At 48.3% G+C, this 20,639-nt stretch overlaps 10 protein-coding genes across 10 annotated transcripts; 3 read left to right on the forward strand and 7 right to left on the reverse strand.

Annotated features, from left to right (window-relative positions):
* Positions 1–167: 167 nt before the first annotated feature.
* On the reverse strand, positions 168–1,254 carry FPRO_11991 (putative glycosylasparaginase; the record flags this gene model as incomplete). Its single annotated transcript, XM_031221526.1, has 2 exons — positions 168–173; positions 229–1,254. 2 exons carry the CDS (start codon positions 1,252–1,254, stop codon positions 168–170), a joined length of 1,032 nt encoding a protein of 343 aa, XP_031087076.1.
* Positions 1,255–1,656: 402 nt separating this feature from the next.
* On the forward strand, positions 1,657–4,560 carry FPRO_11992 (uncharacterized protein; the record flags this gene model as incomplete). The annotated part of the gene is made up of 2 exons (XM_031221527.1): positions 1,657–2,045; positions 2,112–4,560. 2 exons carry the CDS (start codon positions 1,657–1,659, stop codon positions 4,558–4,560), a joined length of 2,838 nt encoding a protein of 945 aa, XP_031087077.1.
* A 134-nt stretch (positions 4,561–4,694) lies between these two features.
* FPRO_11993 (uncharacterized protein) lies at positions 4,695–5,936 on the reverse strand (the record flags this gene model as incomplete). Its single annotated transcript, XM_031221528.1, has 4 exons — positions 4,695–5,298; positions 5,350–5,440; positions 5,491–5,543; positions 5,587–5,936. The coding sequence occupies 4 exons, from the start codon at positions 5,934–5,936 to the stop codon at positions 4,695–4,697; spliced, it is 1,098 nt and encodes a 365-aa protein (XP_031087078.1).
* Positions 5,937–6,956: 1,020 nt separating this feature from the next.
* FPRO_11994 (uncharacterized protein) lies at positions 6,957–8,381 on the forward strand (the record flags this gene model as incomplete). Its single annotated transcript, XM_031221529.1, has 1 exon — positions 6,957–8,381. The coding sequence occupies one exon, from the start codon at positions 6,957–6,959 to the stop codon at positions 8,379–8,381; it is 1,425 nt and encodes a 474-aa protein (XP_031087079.1).
* Positions 8,382–9,205: 824 nt separating this feature from the next.
* On the reverse strand, positions 9,206–10,131 carry FPRO_11995 (uncharacterized protein; the record flags this gene model as incomplete). The annotated part of the gene is made up of 2 exons (XM_031221530.1): positions 9,206–9,849; positions 9,894–10,131. The coding sequence occupies 2 exons, from the start codon at positions 10,129–10,131 to the stop codon at positions 9,206–9,208; spliced, it is 882 nt and encodes a 293-aa protein (XP_031087080.1).
* A 1,531-nt stretch (positions 10,132–11,662) lies between these two features.
* FPRO_11996 (putative endoglucanase IV precursor) lies at positions 11,663–12,739 on the forward strand (the record flags this gene model as incomplete). Its single annotated transcript, XM_031221531.1, has 1 exon — positions 11,663–12,739. The coding sequence occupies one exon, from the start codon at positions 11,663–11,665 to the stop codon at positions 12,737–12,739; it is 1,077 nt and encodes a 358-aa protein (XP_031087081.1).
* Positions 12,740–13,370: 631 nt separating this feature from the next.
* Positions 13,371–14,990, reverse strand: FPRO_11997 (uncharacterized protein; the record flags this gene model as incomplete). The annotated part of the gene is made up of 1 exon (XM_031221532.1): positions 13,371–14,990. The coding sequence occupies one exon, from the start codon at positions 14,988–14,990 to the stop codon at positions 13,371–13,373; it is 1,620 nt and encodes a 539-aa protein (XP_031087082.1).
* An 898-nt stretch (positions 14,991–15,888) lies between these two features.
* On the reverse strand, positions 15,889–16,849 carry FPRO_11998 (uncharacterized protein; the record flags this gene model as incomplete). The annotated part of the gene is made up of 2 exons (XM_031221533.1): positions 15,889–16,434; positions 16,484–16,849. The coding sequence occupies 2 exons, from the start codon at positions 16,847–16,849 to the stop codon at positions 15,889–15,891; spliced, it is 912 nt and encodes a 303-aa protein (XP_031087083.1).
* Positions 16,850–17,832: 983 nt separating this feature from the next.
* On the reverse strand, positions 17,833–18,995 carry FPRO_11999 (related to Isoflavone reductase homolog P3; the record flags this gene model as incomplete). Its single annotated transcript, XM_031221534.1, has 4 exons — positions 17,833–18,123; positions 18,195–18,521; positions 18,572–18,856; positions 18,912–18,995. 4 exons carry the CDS (start codon positions 18,993–18,995, stop codon positions 17,833–17,835), a joined length of 987 nt encoding a protein of 328 aa, XP_031087084.1.
* A 242-nt stretch (positions 18,996–19,237) lies between these two features.
* Positions 19,238–19,548, reverse strand: FPRO_12000 (uncharacterized protein; the record flags this gene model as incomplete). Its single annotated transcript, XM_031221535.1, has 2 exons — positions 19,238–19,347; positions 19,449–19,548. 2 exons carry the CDS (start codon positions 19,546–19,548, stop codon positions 19,238–19,240), a joined length of 210 nt encoding a protein of 69 aa, XP_031087085.1.
* Between the last annotated feature and the right edge of the window lie 1,091 nt (positions 19,549–20,639).

Genomic DNA, 20,639 nt, shown 5'->3' on the forward strand with positions numbered 1-20,639 from the left:
AGTCAGTTACATCAACACGGAGAAATATCACATGTATCAATGGCAAAAACATAACAATCGTTCTCCATTTTCGTTTTTGGATATCTAAATCGCTACTAAAGTCAAAGACATAACCATTGTCGATTGATACAACTAAAATACAAACATGCTGTTGCGCTCGATGCTCGTTAAACCTAGGACTTTGTCAACCACATTCATAATTCGTCAAGGCTACAAGTCAAGACGTACCTCCTGCACCGGCTTCACAGTGACGACCTTTGTCTTGGTCATCTTTCCTCCTCTGTAGCTGTACTGGAAATTCCACCCACTGCACGCAGCACCGTGGTTTCCGTACCGGTCTACAACGACGATGCCGCTCTTGAGATCGCCGTACTTGCGAACCATGCGGAGAACGGCATCCTCGGCTGCTTCTTTGGGCGAGAGGCCGTTACGCATGCCTTCGATGGCTTGGTAGCATGGGAGGAAGCGAAGCATGATGTCGCCGTCACCTGTAGCTCCGCAGCCACCAATATCGCTGTCGACGTAGGAGCCGCTGCCAACGATGGGGCCGTCGCCAACGCGTCCGGGGATCTTGTGGGAGGCGCCGTTTGTTGTTGTTCCTGCGGCCATGGAGCCGTCTTTGTGGATTGTGATGAGAGAGAGGGTGTCGTGGCCGGTTTGTTTATTGGTCTTCATGGTGCTGGTTGTGAGGGTGGCGAGAGGCTTGTAGGGACCGCATGTTGATGCTGGGTTTGGGCTGACGTTGATGCGATAGTTGGGCTGGCACTTCTTGGCCTTCCAGTCCTTGCACAGCTTATCCGAGTTTTTGGTAGACAGGCTTGTGGTCTTGAAGCCGTTTTGGATAGCAAACTCTGTAGCTTGGTCTCCGACGATGAGAGAATGGGTAGTATGATCGAGAACATGTCGAGCAACAGAAATCGCACTCTTAACGCGACGCAGAGCAGCAACAGCTCCGGAATTCATGCTTCCACCATCCATGATCATCGCATCAAGTGTAGTTTCACAGTTCTCATCAGGACTCCCTCCAAAGCCTACGCTCCCATCGCACTGCTTGTTCTCGCACGTCGTACCTCCAATTTCAACCGCGTCAAGTGCAGAAGCCTTCTTCCCCAGCGCGGTGAAGGCCGCATCCGTAGCGGCGGTGAAATCGCCGCCCCATGTATTAATAACAAGAGGAAGACCAGGTGTATTACCCGCCGCGAGTGTAAGCGTTGACAGGGAGAGAACTCCCACGAAGATAGAAAGAGAAGGCATTTTGCTGGTGCTGTTCGATGACGATGGTCAAAATTGGCAGGGAGAGTGGCGTTTCTTATACGACGTTTCGAAACAGACGCTTTTGATAAGCGTGGTACGGGCTGTGAACCTTGTAGGACGCTATAACCAATTGTTTCACAGACCGGCACTCGATAGCTAATTCAGCCTGTTTCAATGCAATGTGATAGTAGAGGAGCTGCAGGGATGATTGCTTACGCGTGACCAACATGAGACCGTATTTAAACCCCTCATTCCAATCTCACATTCCATTCCAACCTCTCTTTTTGTTTTTAAACTTCAATCTTTGTGAAATTCACATGCCAAGAGGACAAGATTAACAGGACTTTTGCATAATAGTTCAATAAATTAAATCCGCTAGCTGCACCATTACAAGCTTATAAAATGGCTGCACGCGCTAACGTTGACACTGTATCTGAATTCCTCGCTAGGGCTGTTGATGTGTGCCATGCTGTGCGAGGGATACACAGTCTGGGATATACAGATCGCTGTGATACCGACTTTGCTCGCTTGCTCGAGGGGTTGACGCATTCGGTGAAGCGTGTTCATGTTGAGGGTGAAGAGGGAGAATACGAGAAAAGTCTGATCAGGTTTGCCTGTGTTCAGATTGGTAATGACCTCGTCGTCCACGTCAACCGTGTCTTGAACGCGTTCAGTGATTCAATCGATGTCGCTGGCTTCTGCAAGCTTTGGCCCCTGGACGATGTCACGGCGCTGAATGCACGGCTCCGTCAAGTGTTGCATCAATGCCAAGACACCTTTCCGTCGTCACAGTGAGTTTAGTTGACTTTACTGGTTGCTCTCCAGGAGCTAACGGTGCGCTAACGTGTTGTTGCTAGTGAACTCTGTCTACCCTTGCTCGCTGATTTACAGCTCACAAGCCGTGACCTTGAGTCTGAAGAGACTGAGACGGAGAGTCCAATTGAGCACACGGAAACAACTGCTCAGGATGATGCTGGCAAATCTCCCGGGCAGATCCCGGTTATCCCGAGACCCCCGAGGCTAGCTCCCGTCGGCCTTATCAATGACTTCATTCTCGAGAGTCTGTCATACAAAAGTATGCATGATCGCGAGAGTCAAGTCACTGAAGCTCACGCCAAGACTCTTGATTGGATCTTTGACAATTCGCCCATCAACCAATCTCTGCGCCGGAACTTCAGAGACAGCTTCGTCTCATGGCTCAGCACCACGGAGCTGGGTCCTATCTACTGGATCACTGGAAAGCCAGGGTCTGGTAAATCCACGCTCGTGAGATACCTCTCCCAGCATCCAGTTGCGCTCTATCATCTTCGTAGGTGGGGCGGGAAGAAGAAGGTCAACACAGCGGGCTTCTTCTTCTGGACCAGTGGATCTCAGCAGCAGAGGTCGCAAACTGGCCTGCTGCGATATCTCCTCCATCAGTTGCTGTCCTCTGATCCAGAGCTCATTGAAAAGGCATTTCCTGATCTCTGGAGTCGCTTGCGACAGATGACGACCAAGGAACGAGTCAACTCTGCTCTGGAATGGACTGTTCAAGATTTACAGGCTGCCTTCCACTCTCTTCTCGACGCGGCTTTACCTAGCGTGAACGTCTGTCTCTTCATCGACGGTCTTGATGAGTTTGATGGCGATCATGTCCAAATCATCAACTTCTTCAAGGACTTAACATCCAGATACGATGGAAAGTCACTCAAACTCTGTCTCTCATCTCGTCCATGGGATGTCTTTGAAAAGGCATTCGAAGCGTCTGTTCCAAATACCAAGCTTCAGGATCTGAGTTACGACGATATGTACTGCTATGCAGCAGATACACTGAAAACGAATGACCATATTCGAAGAATGATGAAGCAGAATCCGGATTCGACTCATCTGTTAATCACTACAGTGGTTGAACAGGCCAACGGAGTTTTCTTATGGGTTAGACTCGCAGTTGAGCGTATGCTCGTAACATTTCAGAAGAACTGCGAATTCGAAGTCTTGGAGACAACTCTGAAAGAACTCCCAACAGAACTTGATGATCTCTTCGAAAAGCTTCTGTTCAAGGATCAGACATCCTCGGAGATCATGCAAACTGCCACTCTATTCCAGCTCATGCGGGCCAGAGAAATCGTCGCAGGCTTTATCAAGGATGAGTCCTCGAACTCACTGACAGTCTGGGAACTCGCCTTTGCATTTTTCAAAGAGGATGATGTTGTGGCTCTCGATCGCGAAGTGGTGGAAGCGACAGATAAAGAAATTCAAAGACGCTGCGGAACGGCAGTACAGTATATCCAAGCTCGCTTCGCAAGGCTTTTGAACGTCCACGTTGCCAAGGCGATGGGCAATATGCGTGTACCAAAGTTCCAGGACAAGAACGCCAATATTGCAAGTCTCATCACGACGAGCAAGGTCACCTACATACACCGTACAGTTCGAGACTGGCTCATGGACGGTGGTGCAGGAAAACGTCTCGAAACACTCCAGTCTACAGATTTTGACCCGCATATTCGACATCTGAGATCATATGTCCTTCGTCTGAAGCATCCTCTCGAAGAAATCGAGCATCATCGGCGTTTAGATGAGTGGTATCCTGATATTGCACTCGCCATGACGCATGCTCGATATATCATCAGAGATCCCCAAGGCCTTCAGCGGAAGTTCCTGGATGAGATGGATAAAACTCTTTCTTGGCTCTGGCTTAAGAAGCCGTCTGATCCATATGATCATTGGGCAAAGAGTACGTTCGGGGCTTATGAGATCAGGATGAAAGCGCCTCCTATTCATCGGCCGTTTCTGTGTCTTGCCACCAAGTTCAGTCTAACAGATTATGTCTGTCAGGAAGTCGAGGACCTGAGTCGTGAAGAACCAGCAGTGGAAGAAGAGGAAGAGGATGGGTCAACACCTTTACTCTCCTACGCGACAGAATTTCTCTGCTCTCGTAACAAGACCATCTTCCCCATGTCATCACCCCAGCTCGTCCGTTGGCTTCTCAACAATCCATCACGCATCAACCCGGGTCCCAATCATGAATATAAACACTTCATTACACATCAGTCAATTACTCCATGGCTATCTGTTCTTCGTCATCTTCGTGATGCAAAACGGAGGGGATGGATTGAGTACTACGATATCAACCCTGAAGGAACTGCACGCTGGGCTGAGATTGTAAGGGAGTTTGTGCAGTTTTCAGATGTCAGAGCTGTGGTTTTGAAGGATATGTGGGATCCAGAGATCACTGCGTTGGGAGTCATAGAGATGCTGGAGGAAACATACGGTTCTGCTGGGGTGCAGAGGATTAGGGTATTGATGGAGAAGAAAATGGCTCAGTAAACGCGTTGCTCAATATCACTTCTACTTTTTCTGAACCACGCGTGTCTATATTTCCTATTTCCATATATATCCTGTATAGAAGATAAGAAACCGAAACATATTCCATGGTTTTTCATATCTTCGTTCAGAAGCTTCTAGTAACCTTCCTTCCGATTGACTTTGTTGATGAAATCGTTTCGTCCCTGACTCAACCTCTCAAGGTTCAATCTAAAAATATCCAACAGCCTCGTATAGTAAAATGAGGAAGCAGCACTGATGTGTGGCGTAATAGTCACATTCTTCGCACTCCACAGTGGATGCTGATCCGGCAAAGGCTCAGGATCAGTGACATCAAGCGCCGCACCCTTGATAGTCTCCGAATTAAGCGCCTCGATGAGATCATCGGTATTGACGATAGGCCCTCTGGCAATGTTAATCAAGAAAGTCCCCTTCTTACCGAGAATTTCAAACTCAGGCTTTGAGATCAATCCCTTGGTCTTGTCGGTCAATGGCACTGAGATGACGAGGATGTCCAGCCCTGAATCAAGAAATTCATGGATCTCTTCTTTGGATCCGCCGGAGAACCATTTGCTAGGGAATTCACCCTCTGGATCACCGAGGCCAGGAGGCGTGTAGGAGTCATCGCGGCGGGACTCCGGGGTGTTTCGAGGGTGAAGGGTGTAAGCGTGAACGTCTAGGCCCAAAGCTTTCGAGAGACGGGCTATTTGACGGCCGATACTGCCGTAGCCTAGGATGCCACTATAGACTTGTTAATCGAAATCCTTTATGTGCGAGAGTATGGGTTCTGACATTCGCTTGCCAGCTGTGTCTTCAGTATCTTCAGCACCCTGATGAAGACGCTTCCATTTTCCTTCATCTTGAAGCTTCGAGTACTCCTTTACTATCAAACTGTGAGCCAGAGTTTCCAAAAAGAGCAATCGAACGCCCTACAGTGAAGTCGATGAGATAGATAAGTAGTTATAATCCACTCCGCAATTTGAGGTCTATCAATTAGCCATGGTCTGACATCTTGCAAGGCCGTCTCACCCATGAACCCCATTAGCGGTCGAGAATGGAATCTTTGTATCCGTAAAGAGGGGATCCTTGATGAGATGGTTGGCACCAGCACTCGTGAGCTGAACGTATTGCAGATGCGTCGCCTGCTCTGGCTTTGGCAATAAGGTAGCAGTCAGTAAGACAGTAGTATCCTGCCACTCTTCTTCCTTGAAACTTGGATCGAGAGGTGCACCCCATGGTTGAATAAAAATCTTGATAGTCAGATCAGGGAACTGTTTCTGAATAGCGTCGATCTGAGCCTCGGGTAGCTCAACGGTTGAAAAGATTATGGCCTTGTGGCCCTTGAGAGTTTTGTTGTTGCTGATCCTGATGAGCGTCATGTTGAATTAGTTGATAGGGAAAATATCAACTAGAAAGTTGAGTTGGAAGATTGAACGATAATAATGAGTGAATATTGAGTCTAGTTAGGGGATGACAAATAGACATCCATGGTGTTGTTGTCGTCAAAGTGGGGCCGATTGACGCCTTGAGATAAGGATGGATCTGAGTGGATTGACATTGCGATGGAGAGGTTGCATAGTGCCGATGTTGTCATTATAGTCTCGGAAACGAATTGCGACTCGGCTGTATATGGACTCTGAGCATATAGATTTTGGGTTTCACAACGTTGATTGACTGAGTTTATGAGGCTGACTTATCTTGACATGGAATACCCTATACTGCCTCGGAAGCAATGCCGAACTTGCGCTCCACAGTCTGCTTGGTTATGATAAAACATTGTTGCGATTATACCTAAGATCTAAATACCCATAAAATTGTTATATGAACTTTAAATAAAATAATTTATGCTGCTATGGTATACCATAATTTCACACTCAAAATTCTGATCTGCCATCCGATTAATTACCATGAATTGCTCGCAATCGCCTCGGAAGTAAACAACCCCTCCAGAGTCACAACTATTCCACCATGCTGGGATTCTCTTGAACATTAGCAGAGCCATACTGAGTAATTCTGCCATATAGTCGGTAAAGTGGAAGAAGCTAAACAATAGGCATAATTTGCTACGTTCCAATAAATAGAAATATTTGACAGTTTCCGTTCTTTCAGCCCAGCCAAAATCCGTGGCTGTGCCCACTAAACAGCTCAGCCCTACAGGCAGCCTACGCTAATACCACCCACTAACCCTGCAGGATCGTTGGCGGTGGCAGAGACAAGCAGCTGAAAACGCCCCCAATTTCCAGAACCTCGGAACGACTTTACATGGGCAACCCAGTGCCAAAGACCAACAAAGAGCAGCTGAAAACGCCTTGACGGCAGCCCAGACGCTTGAGATGACTTCAAATACTAGCCCTCCCCCTACCTGAGGTCGAGGCGATCATCACCCGAAATTTTACGAAATGCCTCACGCTGTGCTACCAGATCTTGCTGCAGTTCATGAAAGTCTTCTCAATCCTCTTCCGGCATACTCAGCCATCAACAATGACGACCTTCTAAACCGAATCGAAGCCACTGAAAACGTCGAACTCCCTATCCTCCGCTCTCCCGCCAGTCACGCGCCGAACTTCCAGCATCTTGCCTCCAGTGCAGGGAGGGAATCGTACCTTGAAGCACACCGACTCGAATGCGACATCGTTAAGGCCTTCTTCTCCGGCATCGAGAACGGTCACGATTACATTGTCGCCGACTTCATAGCTCGTGGGTGGGTGTCGCCTGATACTGCAAGTCGATGGGGTGAGACACCATTAAATGCTGCTGTGCGTGTGGGCAAGGTCCCCATGGTGAGCCGCCTCGTTGCTCTTGGCGCAAGTGTCAATGGGTTCGGTCGCGCATGGGATGGGAATACTGCCGTCAACGCTGCAGACTTGCCTGAGCGTACGCCGTTGATGGTCGCTGCCGAACGTGGGCACCTGGCGTTGGTCAAAGTCTTGATCGAAGACTACGGCGCGAAACACGACATTATTGCGCCCGATGGAGCGATCGCCCTTCGTTTAGCTGCCTCGAACCGTCATCGCGAAATCGTACATTATCTCCCTACTATTCGCGGCGGCGCGTGGAAGCGATGGGCGACTGTACATAAAAAGCAAATGGACCGAGTCCGACGAGCTGTCAATAGAATCGTCAAATTCGTCAGAATCCTTATCTGGGACCTTCCCAAGCTTTTAGCCTGGGATGCGCCGAAAGAGATATGCCGTGCTGCTTGGAGGCGTCGCCATCGGGTGAAGACATTTTTTAAGCAGTTACCGGGCAAGGTCAAGGACGCGATACTCGGGATACCTAGCACCCTCAAACACGCTGCAAAGGAGGTTTGGAAGGGCATTAAGGAGCTTCCGTCACTTCTAAAGGGCTTGGTCAAGGCCATCTTCAAAGTCTTTTGGAAGGTCCTGACAGGCATACCTGGCGCGGTGATGTTTGTTCTCAAATGGATCGGAAACGGATTGAAGGGCATCGGCGAAGCCATCCTCAACATTTTCGTTAAGCTGTTCTCGCTCCTACACACAGCGACCATGGCAGTTGTGACTTTCCTGCGTGGGATCACTCTTGGGGATGTTTGGAATGGCTTCTGCCATCTCGTACGCGCCATCTTCGTAGGCGCGCCTAAAGCAATCGGCGCATTCCTCGTGGCCTTTGGAAAGACCAGCTACGATGTGCTCAAAACAATCTTTGGCACCTTGGGTGAATGTATCTGGTGGCTGTGTGCGGGAGTTTACTGGTTGATTCGGTATATTCCGCGTCGGATGTGGACCATGATTGAGGCGATGGGGACGTCTTTGGTGAAGGCCTGGGAGGAGATCATGGTGTTTCTCAATCCTAAGCGAATGTGATCGGTTTCTTAAAACTCTAGATTGTAATTAAGGATTATTCATCAGCGAGTCAATTGAGCGACATCAACAATCAACACTAACTAGAAGACCGATGAGCCGCTTTCACCCCATAAAGAGAATGATGCCCGATCTGGAGACTGGCAGTGGAGCCCTAAATTTTAGGGATATCACCAGGTTCTCCAGGGTAGCGGCGGCAAGAAAACTCAAGGCCTTGACCCTAAGCAATAAGATATTTAGGCAATTTAGTCTAAGTTTAGGGTAATTTTTACTCAGTTTATTTAATATCTTCTCTTCTCTTTCAGGTCTTTTTCTTTCTTGCTTGCCTAGATCAGCAGGACATCATCAACCGTCGCGCAATATCCACCTTCAACGTTCGCGCCACTATTGGTAACATGCTGAACAAAAAGCAGCAATCATTCATTGTCGACGTTATCGAGACACTAGAACTATGATTAACAAGTACCGATCTAACTGGTGCTATGATGATACATAAGGCCTTCTTAAGAAGCGGTATGTGAGCTCATATCGTTTTACGTATCTGTGGCTACACGGTATAATTCATCGAAGCCACTCTGGGCCTCTCGAACACTGCAATCAAGCAATTCGCTGGGGTACCATCCACCCCGACTTATGCGATATTATACTTTTATTAGTCTATATGTGATCTTTGCTATCATTCTTTCGTCGGAGTTCGGCATTTCCTTTCCAGCGTTCCATGCCCATATTTCTAACCTGACCCTGCTCCGGCATAATTAGTGGTGTATTATAATTCCGTGTCATTAATCCATCAAGCAATCGACGCCACGTTTATCGCCAATGCATGTCTATACTTCCGCCATATATCGGCTTTGCCTCGAACTCCTTGCGTTCATCCTCTCAGCCTCAGCGTATTGGCTCCGTCTTGAGTCTCTTGCCTCAGCTCTCTCATCATTACCCTCCCAGCCCGCCTTGATCAGCCAGAACAAAGCCATCAAAGGCGTCGTAAGCAAACCTAGGACGCCGCCAAGAACCGCTTTGAAAGCCTGTGGTGTCCAGCGGTCTTTGTATCTCCAGTCCCCACCATCGCGTTCTCCAACTGTCGTTAGAACCCCCACGCTCAGTGGCCAGAGGATAAAGAAGCCCACGACAGCGAGGATGAAACCTCTTAGTGCCCCTTGTACGATTGTCGTAAGTACAGGAGGAACCGTGGGTTTTCTCTGAGGCTCTTTCTTTTCAGCTTCGGAATCGCTTGAATCAGATGCTGGCGGGAGGAAGAATAGCCATAGAAGCCACTGATGCGAGGGCTCAGGAACAAAGCCAATCGGCTGAACAGAGCGTTTTGAAAGGTCGTAACTGACGAGGCCCATCTCAACGAACCACGTGAGAATGCATTGGACGATAATAGTTACGGCTGCATCTCCCGATAATGTGTTTGGCAGTTGAAACAACCGAATTGGGTTCTTGATGGTGTCTTGCGTGGTGTACATGACTATCCCATTAGCTTTTCATCTCAGACTTCAGCTGTGAACTCACCATAAGCCAAAGCAAAATTCACACCCCCGGATAAAGCCATGGCGCCTATTCCATCAAGCCCAAAGACATAGAAGAGCTGATGCCCCGTAAACTGCAGACTCGGCTTCAGGCGCCCCTCAATGTCACTGTCATCTCCTCTCTGTTCCCGTTCCTCCTCGCCAAGGTTCTCAGGTTTCAGAATCCCGCTGGACCCCTGCACACTCGGCCCCTGTGTCTCAAGTTGCGCCGACGTGAGCATATCTTTTCCCTTATCAGAGACGAACTCGTGGAAACTTGTTTGGTTTTGTTCCTATTTTTCCTGTCTTTGGTGGTTTTTGATTCACGGAAGCGGGAAATTTTAATTAAACGTCGCCAAGCTGTTGAAAGGGGGTTTAGGGAGATTAGGCGGGAAAAATGGGAAAGCTTGGACTTTTAGATGGGCGAGAGCGAGAAAAAAAAAAGTTAATTAGCGAAAAAGAGTGAATGCGAATACTAATCCGAGATACTACACTAATTAACTACGACTTTGTTCACATGGTACCATTTTACACCGCTATCTGACGGGAGTCACGCGATTGTCTGGCACTTGTTGAGAGACGGTAGTTGAAGATTATGTATGTGATGCAGGAAAAGCATAAAACTATACTGTTTCCCTAAAAGTTTATCACTGCAGAGTGGACCGACTGTTTGGTGTTTTGAAGGGTTATCGTGAAGCTCTTACGGTTTCACCACCGAATACCACCACGATCGGTTCAGTCGGCCCAAGAAGACGGCTTACAACGCACAAGCCGACCTGTCAAGACCGTATTGATTGACGCCACCTGAGAATCTGGGCCCTCTCGTCTACATCGGTTAATTCGTCCGTTGATTTAATCTATTCAGCGCTTAATAGATCCATCTTCATTCGTCTGGACTTGTACTGAGGGGGACATGTTGGAAGCGACGTCAGGAGAAGGGCAGAAGCAACTCCATCGTCTCAGGATGACTGACCCAAAGCTTGGGCCTGCAAGGGTCTAGAGATGGGGACTTGCGGAAAAATAAACACCGTTGACGTGACCCCTGCGGCGCTAAAGCAGGAACAAAAGAACGCTTGAGTTTTTCCATCTTGTCTTCTGCCCCAGTTTCAGGTACAGCGGTTCTTCGGCCGAGATGGACTGCTCGCTTGCAAGACGGGCTTGTCACTTCGCTTGGGACGGTGTTGGCAGTACTCAACTGAATGACCGTTCTGCCATTTCTTGGCAATAATCAATCTTACTTTGGCCATCTACAGACTATCGTGAAGATCTAGATGTTAGCCTCGACTTATACCGTCGGTAAAATGCGACTCTAAACTTTAATATACTATGAAAATCACTGTAATACTTGCATGATCTGCTCATATCTCGATCAATCATATCCATAAAACTACAGGGGCTGAAACCGCCTTGGCCAACACCATGCAGCCCTTGACCACCCTCATCCCTGATGACATCTCGACCCGAGCATGACACCCCTGCCTCAATCTATCCAAGGCGGGAAACTGATCCGTTTAGCCATGAGGCTCTTTACCCGTCAGTTCAAGTCTCCAAAAATTCATATAAACCACCCTCTTCCTATCTCAAAAATACTCTCTTTCTTCACTCAGGCTCATTCAGCAGTTCATTCCATTCACTTTTTGCTCCTTGCACATTCTTTCACGCTTCTTTGACAGAAGTCGTTTCATTCATTCATTCACTTCAACCGCCAGTCGGATATTACCACTCTTTACAAACCACAAGACCAACTTTTCTTACACAACCACCTTTTTCAAGATGCCTTCTTTCACCTCCAAGACTCTTCTCGCCGCCGTTGCCGGTGCCATGGGCGTTGCTGCCCACGGTCACGTTTCCTCCATCAACGTTGCTGGCGCCGTCTACGACGGTTTCGATGCTAGCTCTGCTCCTTACGACCAGAACCCCAAGACCCTCATCGCTTGGTCCACCACCGCTTCCGACAACGGTTTCGTCGCCCCTGATGCCTTCGGCACCGGCGACATCATCTGCCACCGCGATGCTAAGAACGCCAAGGGTCACGCCAAGGTCAAGGCTGGTGATCAGATCTATATCAAGTGGGATACCTGGCCAGAGAGCCACAAGGGCCCCGTCATTGACATGTTGGCCTCTTGCGGTTCTGCCGGCTGTGAGTCCGTTGACAAGGAGACCCTCAAGTTCTTCAAGATCGACGAGGCTGGTCTTGTCAAGTCCGGTAACCCCGGCACTTATGCCTCTGACGAGCTGATTGCCAACGACAACGGCTGGCTCATCGAGATCCCTGAGAACATCAAGCCCGGTTCTTACGTTCTCCGTCACGAGATCATTGCTCTCCACGCCGCTGGCCAGGAGAACGGTGCTCAGAACTACCCTCAGTGCTTCAACCTCGAGATCTCTGGCTCCGGCTCTGAGCTCCCTGAGGGTACCCTCGGAACTGAGCTGTACAAGTCCACCGAGAAGGGCATCGTCTTCGATCTCTACAACAGCCCTACCAGCTACCCCATCCCCGGCCCTGCCATGACCATCAAGTCCCCCAAGGTTACCCAGGGCAAGCTCGCTGAGAAGTCCAAGGGTACCCCCACCACTGGCTCTGGCTCTGGTTCCGACTCCGGCTCTGCCGCCCCTGAGACACCCGCTCAGACTGAAGCTCCCGCCGCTGGTACCTCTGCTGCCGCCCCTGTTGCTACTTCCGCTGCTGCTGAGGAGCCCTCTGCCCCCGTTGAGACCTCCCCTGCTGCCCAGGAGCCTGCCACTCCTGTCCAGACTGAGGCTCCTGCCGCTACCAAGCCCGCCAAGACTGGCTGCAAGGCCAAGCGTGGCATGAAGGCCCGCCGTCACGCTCGTGACCTCATGAACTAAGAAAACCACTGAGCGTGGTTGTGTATGAAAGGTTTTTACAAGGACAAAAGCCTGTCTATCCTGAATGGGATGAATCTTTGAGTATTCTGCTGTATATATGTGACCTCGAGTCCAAGATATAATTCAATTACATTGATTATCATTTGATCTTACCCAATGCCTCCGTGATATGTCTCTATATGATTCTCTGGTTCATTATATCGCTGCTTCCTCCGAACTCAGACACAAGACACTCTGTCTTGTGACGTTGCCTTGGCTCTACGTGAACAGCCATAGAAGTGAACAACGCTACTTTCTGCATTCAATGTGTCTCGTAGTGACACTCGCCCTGAAGTGTTTTTGTCCTAAATGAAATAGGATAGAAGTGAGAGGTCTCGAACTCATCGAAATCCCTAGTCACGTCTGTTCTCGCCTGTCTAAGACTCTTAGCTGAGCAACATGCCGTAACTTTTATATACATTAAAAACCATGGGAAGTTATGTCACGGAAGATGCTCATGGAGAGTATCAGCAGGATGAGGCTAGAATCAGAGGCGTGCACCATCAGAGAATTGTATTGCTAGGACTGAGGTCAAAGTCATAATCGTAAGCATGATTTTAACTATGTACAGAGAATATTAAGGCATCGCAGCCTAAAGGTCATTCGCACGCTTCACCTTCTCCTTGTCGTACTCCTCCAACCAGGCCTTGGTGAAATCCACAATATCCTGCTGAGCTTTGGCAACAGCGGGAGGAGGGAGCCCGATCTCAGTGGCGTTAGGGTCCAGACCGTTTTCATCCCAATGGTGAACACCGTAGGGGATAAGGATGAATGGCTCGCTGGCAGTTGACTTTCTGGGAGCAAGACCGATCGCGTGAGGTGTAGCGGCTCTCCAAGGATCGTATTCACCGTCGATGAAGGCCACGCGTGGGTAGCTAAAGTTCCAGCCACCAAGCTTGTTGATAGACTCGACATCAGGTTCGGCAGTGATGTTGAATTGCTTCCGGCAGGGAATGGTGCTATACTCAACGTCGATGAGGCGAGAGACCAGCGGAAGCTGGTTCTTAGGCACTCCGGAGCCAGTTTGCCAGTATCCCCATTGTGTACATGTCTGATAGGTCCACTGACGTCCACTGGATGATGGGTTAAGACTAGTGCTGCCATACATTTCGCGAATAGAGTAGCATTCATCCACAGTCTGGCCTTGGCAGCCTCCCTGCTTATCAGACTCAACGTTTGACCTCATGTAGCCGATATAATTGAGGAAACGGTTCGTCAAGTACTTGACGTCGTTCTTATTGGCATGAGCTGAGAGCCACTTCTTGACATATGGCGCAAGAGACCTGGTGCTTGCATAGAGAATAGCATCAGAAGAAACACTGCCGCAGTAGATGCCGAAGTCAGATGAGTCCTGTGCAGGGTCCCAGTTATTGCCTTGCAGGCCTCCAATGCCGCGAGAAATGGCGTTTGCGAAGTCATCGTCGCGTAGACCGAGGAGACCGAACGCAATCTTGAGCTGTTTCTTCTCCTCCTTGTCGCTTCCAGTGAGGATCTTGTCGACAACCTGAGTGAGCTTTTGTGTGACCTTGGCGCAGTCGCCGGGTGCGAAAAGTCGCGCAGCCTCGAAGTACTCCCAGTAGTCGATGATAGCCTGAGTGACACCAGAAGAGGAGATACCACCCCAAAAGACGTCAGGGTAAATCTTTCTGGCGAAAGCAGCAAACGCACCGGCGTAGGATCCACCGTAGATAATGTAAGGCGTGTTGGAAGCAGTCAAATTGTGCTTCTCCAGACCTGGAAATTTGACATTCTCGGCAAAGTACGCCGTATCAGCGAGAGCCTGCTCAGTGGACAAGAAACGCAGGTTCTTTGTCTTTAGATCCGGGACAGGGAAACTGGTGCCATAATAACGATGCTCGAGGATGACTCCAACACCACCAGTCGCATTGGCCAGCATCTTCAGGATGCCATGTTGGAGGAATGGAATTCTGTCCTCGCCTGAAGTCTCACCAGAGGCGAGAATAATGACCGGTCCGCCCGCGCGATAGTGCTGCGCATCAAACCAATATCTCAAGGGAAACTTCTTATCCGAGTGAGGTTCATACTTGGTCTCATTGTGGAAATGATCGACGGGAACCGAGATGTTGTGAACTTTTATGGATCCAGAATCCGAGTCGGCTCGAGCCGACAGGGACAAGGCGGGGATACTGTACGCGCTTCCTCTGGCGGTGAGCGCCAAGAGGGCAGCGGAAGCGCAGCCAGCAAACCACATACTTTCTGGTGATGGCGGTATATGTTGTTGTTTTGGTCAAGATATAAATCGCGGGGGGAGGCTTGAAGCTTCATATAGTTTTGCGATATGGCCAGCCACCTTCCTGTTTCAGATTAATAAGAGCATCATGGTCACACTGAAAAACATAAGTTCCGTTGCATTTGGAGCAAGGATCTCCATTTATATCCATAGGAAGGAACCTTTGTAGATTGATGAATCACGGCATTTTCGAGCCGATTGTTACCCTTATCTGCTGCTGCTGCTGCTGCCTGTTAATTGAAAGAGCAGCATAAACCCCTGCCTTGTCACTGTGGTGATGTGGATAAACTCTCGCGTGATTCACGTAAACTGTATCGGCATCAACGGATAGATACGCGCACGCCACATGAAGCCAATTGCCACCGAATTTAGTGACATGTATAATATAATGAATGATGTTACAGCATTCTACAATAGATGGACCTGAATGTCATCAGTCGATTGAGCCATTACTCTAAGTTCCCTCGGCTGTTTTAAGCTCTCAGCCACAGGTCTCAGCGGCAAATAACACTTCTAGCTCACAACTTAGACATCATACCAAGATGTCTGACCAATTGCTGAGCCATTACTCAGTCCTCGCAGCACATAATCAGGCTGTTCCGCCTATTCAGAGTTTATTGACTGGCATGAGGTTGAAACTTTGTGAGATTAAATGCAACGGTTAAATGACGTGGCTTGATGTGTATCGTCTTACATAAATTGATGGATTGTAGAGGAAAGCAGGATAAAAAACTTTCACGAACCCCTGAAAGAATGATCCGCGCCGAACAGGACACGCAGGCAAGAATATATCTCATCTTATCCGAAATTGATTGAAACGAGAGTCATTGGGGCTGTCAATGTTCAAGCTATATATGCTTTACTTCGAACAGCCATACTTCTCCCCTAGTTCGCGGAAAACCTCCAACATGTCAACCTTTCCAGTCACGGTATTCTCATCAGCCTCATACTCCTTGGCGATCAATCCACCAGGCAGTGACGACTCTATCATTTCCATAAAGTCTGCAATGCAATACTCAGGAAGAATCTGTCTGAAGAAAGTCTTCAAATCCTCACCTTGTGCAAGTCCGAGCTCAACCTTGTTGGCAGTGATTTCCTCAAACATGTCTCTCAGGTCGACTGAACTGTAGGCACGAGGACCAAAGATCTTGAGGACTTGAGGACTGGGGCTCTCGAGCTTGCTGAGCAAGCTATTCGCACAGACCTCGCCAACGTCTCTGAGACTGACAATCGGGATCTTGAAATTTCTTGGTGCGATCCATGATGAGATTGTTGGCGGATCTCCCAAAGGCATTTGAAACATGTACTCAAACTCTTCCTGGAAATGAGTTGACTGTAGGATAGTCACTTCAGGCACCGAGTCTTTGAGAATCTTGTCGGTGTAATGATTCAAGCGGACAAAGCCCTACATCGTCAGCATCGACGCAGTTGGCGACTTGGTTACTATTGCATACAATACCATGGTCAATATGAGACCCCAGACCAGACAGAACAACTAGTCTCTTGACGCCCGATTTCTTCAAGGCACCTTTGACATTGTTTGCTGCTTGCTTGGCCCATTCGCTCTGGTCGATGTTCTCATAAGTTGGCGGCGGGACATAGAGAACGGCATCAGAATTGCTGAGATCGAGACTTTCCTCAGACGCAACATCACCCTTGACTGAGCTGAAGTTTGGGTGACTTGTGTATTCATCTGGAGCCTTGGAGGTATCACGATAGATGCCACGGATAGTAGGACTGGCTGGAGAGGCCAACAGTAGGCGGATGGTCTCTCTTCCAATCTTTGTTGAGGCAGGAAGAACAGTTATGTGAGTGGACATCTTGGAGACCGGGTCGAATGTTGTAGCTGCTGTTTCCCATTTCCACGGTTGTCGAACTGACTCACGTATATTTATATGGCTTGAGGCCCGTATCAATACGGATACCGAGACCGTGAAAGAGGAGAATACCAAGGCATTTGCTAAATTTATCCTCTCAGCTGAAAGCTGTGGCACCTCAAGAGGCTTGGCACTATTGGGATTGGGGCAAACGCACTTATTGAATACATGCGCTCCGCCAGTTTACGGAAGTCACAAGGAGGATGGCCACACTGCCAATGTTTGCTCAGTATGGCTCTCAATTCTTTCTAACACGGACATCGCATAACGGGTGCAGCGTGCTACTACCTGAACTCTCATACAGAGCTAGTAAGAATAATGTGATGCATATAATTGGCCAAAGTCATGAATGTAAGAATCGATGCATGCTGAAGTCAGCTGCCAGACTTAAGGCTTGTTACCCCTCATCGACATGGCCATATCATCAGCATACGACGTCTAAGGTTGTTCATATTCATCAAAGGGATCGGAAAGACTCGTTCATATAAGATGGCCATTCGGCATTTCTATTTGACTTGGCTGGCCACAAGCCCTCTGCCTCGCCGCTGCCGTAATCAGTTCGTTGAAGAGAGCATCAAGATCTACCAAATCTGCCAAAGGTTAAAAAACATCGTACCATCTACCGGAGGAGCTGGTGGTGTGGTGTAGTGAAATTCTCAGCCTTCAACATACCTTTGTCAGATTTCATGGCACGCCTATTCTGAGATCGGAAGCTTGAAATTTATTACAGCGCAATGCATTCCTGTGAGCCACTTGCCTTTTAGAGGCCATGCAGGGAAAACGAACAGCAAAGAGGTGCTGATTGACGCTGCCAATGCTTTGCTATCAGAAACAATATCACTCAATAACAGAAGGAACTAGACTAAGTTCGAGCCGAGCAGAGGCTTTCCAGAACGTGACAAGAAGTTGAGTGTCATGTATGCTTGTCACATCTCGCCTTGCTGAGCGGCAGGCGTCAGCCGCTGATAGATCATCGTAGCCTTGCCACTTAAAAGCCTCTCACAATAGGCTTCCGGGGTGGCCACTTTCATGTCGGGATAGAGCTCCGTCGCATCTACATAGCCCAAATAATGCGCGTACTCTGGGGTATTATACCCACGAATTCCGAGTGCGTCGAAATACTGGTACTTCACCACCTCGAAGTAGTTGAACGAGTCCGGAGACGGGCAATCAGCCTCTGCTCTAGCCACTCCCTCCATGACCGCGGCTTCTGAGATCTATAAGCCCAGATCGGATTAGTACAGGACATATTTGTGCCTCCTCGATTCAGATCAGACAAGGAACTTACGTAGTTGCGGACAGTCTTTTCGCCACTGGCCTCTTCCAGTAGATCGTATGCTTGATTCATTGTTAGAACCGTGTTGTAGGCGAAGACCATCTTGTTTAGGGTCCGAGGATCAGCGATAATGCGAGCGACCCATCTTCCAATATCTGGCAGATCTGTAAAGGCACAAGGGGTATCTCCGTCACCTGGAATGCCCCCTAGAGTGATTGGCAGGGCATAATCAATACGGCCAGAGGGCAGGCGAGGTAGCATCAACTGATACCAGTAGCCGATATCCACAATAGTATAAGGAAGTTTGACCTTCTTAACATGATTGATTACCTGCTCTTTCTGTCTCGCCTGTTAGTGGTAGAAGAAATGCAATAATCGGACAGACATACAACGTCTCTCAACCCTAAAACACCTGCTGGGGGCATAATCGGGGCGAAACAGCAAGGCAAAAAGCGCTTGACACCCGCGGCTCGAGCGGCATTGATGAGCGGGATTTGTATAAGGAGGCCTGCAGCACTGATTGCTGAAATAACGGTATCTATACCATCGAGTACTCGCGCGACTTCATCCTCAGGGCCACTTAGGTCCGCAGCTATGACGTTGATTCCCTTTCCTTTGAGAGCAAGTACCTCAGGTTTCTCTAGTGAGGATTGACGGACTAGTGCAGTAATCTCCTAAGTATCGGGCTAGTTAATAAGATTCTTACGTCAAGAATGAAACCTGACGTACATATTGTGGCTCCGTTGACTCGAGGAGGGCGTTCAAGATTGAAGTTCCCGTTTCACCAGTGGCACCAAGAATCGCGACCTTCATCTCGCTGACAGGCCCAGAGCTTTGCAACGAGAGGGCTGCCTGCTAGGATAGAGAAAATGTGCCAATGTTGTCACAGTTGATAGATATGAGGTTTCTTTAGAAATTGAGCACTTTGAGGCGAGGTTAGCTTAAATATTTGAAAACTAGGCCAAGTGCTTGTAGATGTGGAGTGCGGAGTGCGGAGTGCAGACTGTTGTATTCTAGCAGTATATGTCAGCAACTTAGCAACTGAAAGTTTAATTTTATGGCCAGCAAGTAGCCATGAAGATAGATGTCTCGATGGCGGACTGTTTGGCAGAGAGGATTGCGGACTTCAGAGTATGGAGCGGAGTTTGGAAGCCACTAAAGTCCACTGTGGAAGAGTCAAGCATCAAATGAGAAAACATTGAATTTTTATACTAGATAATAGATAAAATTGAGAAGGATAATCAAAATATCGGCTGCAAGACCTACGATGGACTCGCCAAGTTTCAAGTTCTCTGCGCTCATATAAGCTCCTAGCCAGGATCTCAACTGCAAATAACACAACACATCTGATTAAAAACTTGGACATTGCCATTACAAGTAGCTTGAAACCTTTTACTCTGAGATTGCCTGGTTCAGGGCTGCCATATATGCTCTACCAGCAGAAGCAGATGCGCTTAGAAGGGTAAGATGCTAAGTGAAGCCTGTGGCTTTGCGTATAATGTATAAATACGCCCGACAACCTCGGTATACCATCTTCTTCGACATAAATTACGAATTGATTCCAGCTCTTAGAGATATAGAAGTTTAAGATATCAAAATGAACTGCGATAATCAGAACTATCTAGGTCAAGACGTTTCCAATATTGTAACTTATATTGGCTGATGGATCCTATCCTCTTGTGTTCAGCATTCACAATCAGATATCGATACCTGCGAGTTTAAAAGTCGCTTATCTAGAAATAAATACTATGTTACACACCTTAGCCTTGCCATCTTTGGGAAATGGGGGCCAGTGGATGTGCGAACTCCTAGACTTTGGGGCGCGTTGCTACTTGGCAGAGGAAGAGGAAGGACAGCGTTTGAAGTTGAGTCGCTGCTAGTCATTCTGAGTCAACTTCTGAATAAGGTATTCCTCAGGAGTCTTTGATTCTTATGAAAGGATTTATTAAACATATAATAAAGTATGTAACCCTGGTGGTTAATGTTGATCAAGTCGATGTAGCGCTCAACGAGAGCAATGTCGGCACCAAGCCAGACTTGCAACGTATTGCAAGCCTCTGGAAACAGGGCAATGCAGAGAAAATGATATCATTGAATAATGTCAATTAAATTGCAATTTCCTTGGATACCAGCTTTTCAATCGAAATGTTCTGACGTGCAATTGATCAATGCAACCTTCCAAGACCACCGAATCTCTCTATCAAGATATCGCAAGCCGATTGAACCGAAGTCTTGGCGGGCCGACCGATCAGGGACTAGGTAATAACTTAGCAGAGGGAAGTGGTGCTATTGGCATGGTAAGAGATGACGACGCCGCCGAGACCCCATTTTCTTGGGTCTGACGAGCATTGGGCTTGGCAGAACAAGGTTTGCATCTAACGGAGAAGCCACAACTCTATACTACGTAGTATCCAATGGCCCTAGCGAGTCTAGCAGTAGGCTTAGGCCCAAGGTAGG

Source organism: Fusarium proliferatum (assembly GCF_900067095.1).
Source record: "Fusarium proliferatum ET1 genome assembly, contig: FPRO_scaffold010, whole genome shotgun sequence".
NCBI lineage: Eukaryota > Fungi > Ascomycota > Sordariomycetes > Hypocreales > Nectriaceae > Fusarium > Fusarium proliferatum.